Source organism: Procambarus clarkii, unplaced genomic scaffold, assembly GCF_040958095.1.
Source record: "Procambarus clarkii isolate CNS0578487 unplaced genomic scaffold, FALCON_Pclarkii_2.0 HiC_scaffold_615, whole genome shotgun sequence".
Classification (NCBI taxonomy): domain Eukaryota; kingdom Metazoa; phylum Arthropoda; class Malacostraca; order Decapoda; family Cambaridae; genus Procambarus; species Procambarus clarkii.
The window spans coordinates 18,804-20,489 of NW_027189648.1; the positions used below are offsets into that span (position 1 = coordinate 18,804).

General features: G+C 34.3%; 1 protein-coding gene across 1 annotated transcript; it reads right to left on the reverse strand.

Moving 5' to 3' along the window:
- Nucleotides 1-293: 293 nt before the first annotated feature.
- LOC138361691 (uncharacterized) lies at nt 294-1,166 on the reverse strand. The gene is made up of 2 exons (XM_069320893.1): nt 993-1,166; nt 294-733 (listed from the first exon to the last, which is right to left on the reverse strand). Exons 1-2 carry the CDS (start codon nt 1,089-1,091, stop codon nt 509-511), a joined length of 324 nt encoding a protein of 107 aa, XP_069176994.1. The 5' UTR covers nt 1,092-1,166; the 3' UTR covers nt 294-508.
- Nucleotides 1,167-1,686: the final 520 nt, after the last annotated feature.

Consider the following 1,686-nt stretch of genomic DNA (forward strand, 5'->3'; position numbering starts at 1 on the left):
TAACCTATACTTCTTCTCAAGGTCATGTTTTTTATTAATGGGTTTAAGTATTCCCTTTGTAAGCAAGGGATTGTTAAGCCTTTTGGTTATGCTTACAAAAAAGTCACAGGACAGACATTATCAGCAGCAGTTATAAAATTGTCAATAGCAGTTTCATTGTGCAGCCTAAAACTTAACTCCCTTGACTCTAGAGGTATATATATTAGGTTTAGGTTAGGTTTTTTTAATTAAACCAGCCAGGATGAGTGAAGCCATGAAGGGCGTTTTTATTAATTAAAACACCCAAATGTTGGGTGCTTCAGGTGTTGTTCCTCTTGGATGATCTTGTACCTCTCTGTCTCACACCTGTAAGAATGAGTGATATGGTTAAGGGGGAAACAAAGTGCAGGCAAGGCAATGGAGGCCAGTAGTAATCTTAGGGCTAGGATAATTAGAAATTAGAGAAATTAAGTAAGAGAAATTAGCAAGAGAAATCAGGTAAAATTTATTATACTTAACTTTTGTATCATCAGTTTAGTAGTAAATCTTCATCTTCATCATCATCATCTTCACTGTCACAAAGCTCCAGGTAGGGCTCGGAAACATCAACATCCTCTTCCTGGTATCCAAATAAACGCTTTGCATCACTCAGCTTGTCAGAACACAACTTTTGCCCTTGCTTCAAAAGAGCCAAGATTCCACTCTTATTTTTGGTTGATAGGTGCTTCTCTTCAATAGTGTACTTGTTAGGATCCTGTAATATATAGACTATTTAATGGGGTTTAAGACATTTACAAATTTCCCTGAAAATACTAAAGAAATTAGAATAAATAAATAAAGTTTTCGGTAAAAGTTCAAATATATGTAAAACACACCAGTACAGTATATGAAAACCATGGAATTGTCTACCTGTCAAAGTTGTAAATAGCAAGACTTTACTCAAGTATAAAATTCTGCTGGATAAATGTTTATGAAGAACTGAATTGCAACACACATTTAGGCTGTTAGCTTACCTTGCTTAGATATGAAGGAAAAATTCCACATAACAACTCTTCAGTATGTTCGGTTAAAATCTCTCTCTTATTCTTGTAATATGCGAGATAATGCAGCATTTCTTGAACAGTGTGTTGTTGCTCTTCTCTGGATCTCTTCTGAAGCTCCACATCTTCTACTGCCTTCTTTTTTTGAGCAAGGGACACTAATAAAAGAGGAAAATTATATTTACTGCAAGTAAACTACAACTCAATTTAATGTAATTACAGTTTAGGTACTTGCATTATACATACTATACATAGTTTATTGTGCAGTATCAACCTGATAAAAACCTACGGATTATGATACTGCACCTATTTTACAAACAGTAGTGATGATATTTTACTTCAAAAATAAGTAAAGCTTATCCATTATGCATGCTAAATGTTAGTTATCTTGATAAGGCCGAATTGTAACCCCTGATAAAATGAGATGTAGTTACATACCATTTTGGCTATGATGAGGCAATAAATTGTGCCATGGCAGGATACCTTCTATTGCATCCTTTTCACTGAGAATTTCAGAGTTTTCACTATTGTAGATTTTTATGAAGCCTTGAAGCTTTTTCCTATCACACTCATTTCTGTGCCGGAGTGAAGAGCGCATTTTACTGGATGCTGCAAATAAAGTTGAAAGTTTTAAAGTTGTTAAAAAAATTTCCTCATCATTTACCTA

Coding starts and splice junctions, on each gene's coding strand:
- LOC138361691 (XM_069320893.1), bottom strand. CDS start 1,091: ATGCTGCATTATCTCGCATATTACAAGAATAAGAGAGAGATTTTAACC. Junction 734..992: donor TTCCTTCATATCTAAGCAAG/GTAAGCTAACAG, acceptor TATATATTACAG/GATCCTAACAAGTACACTAT.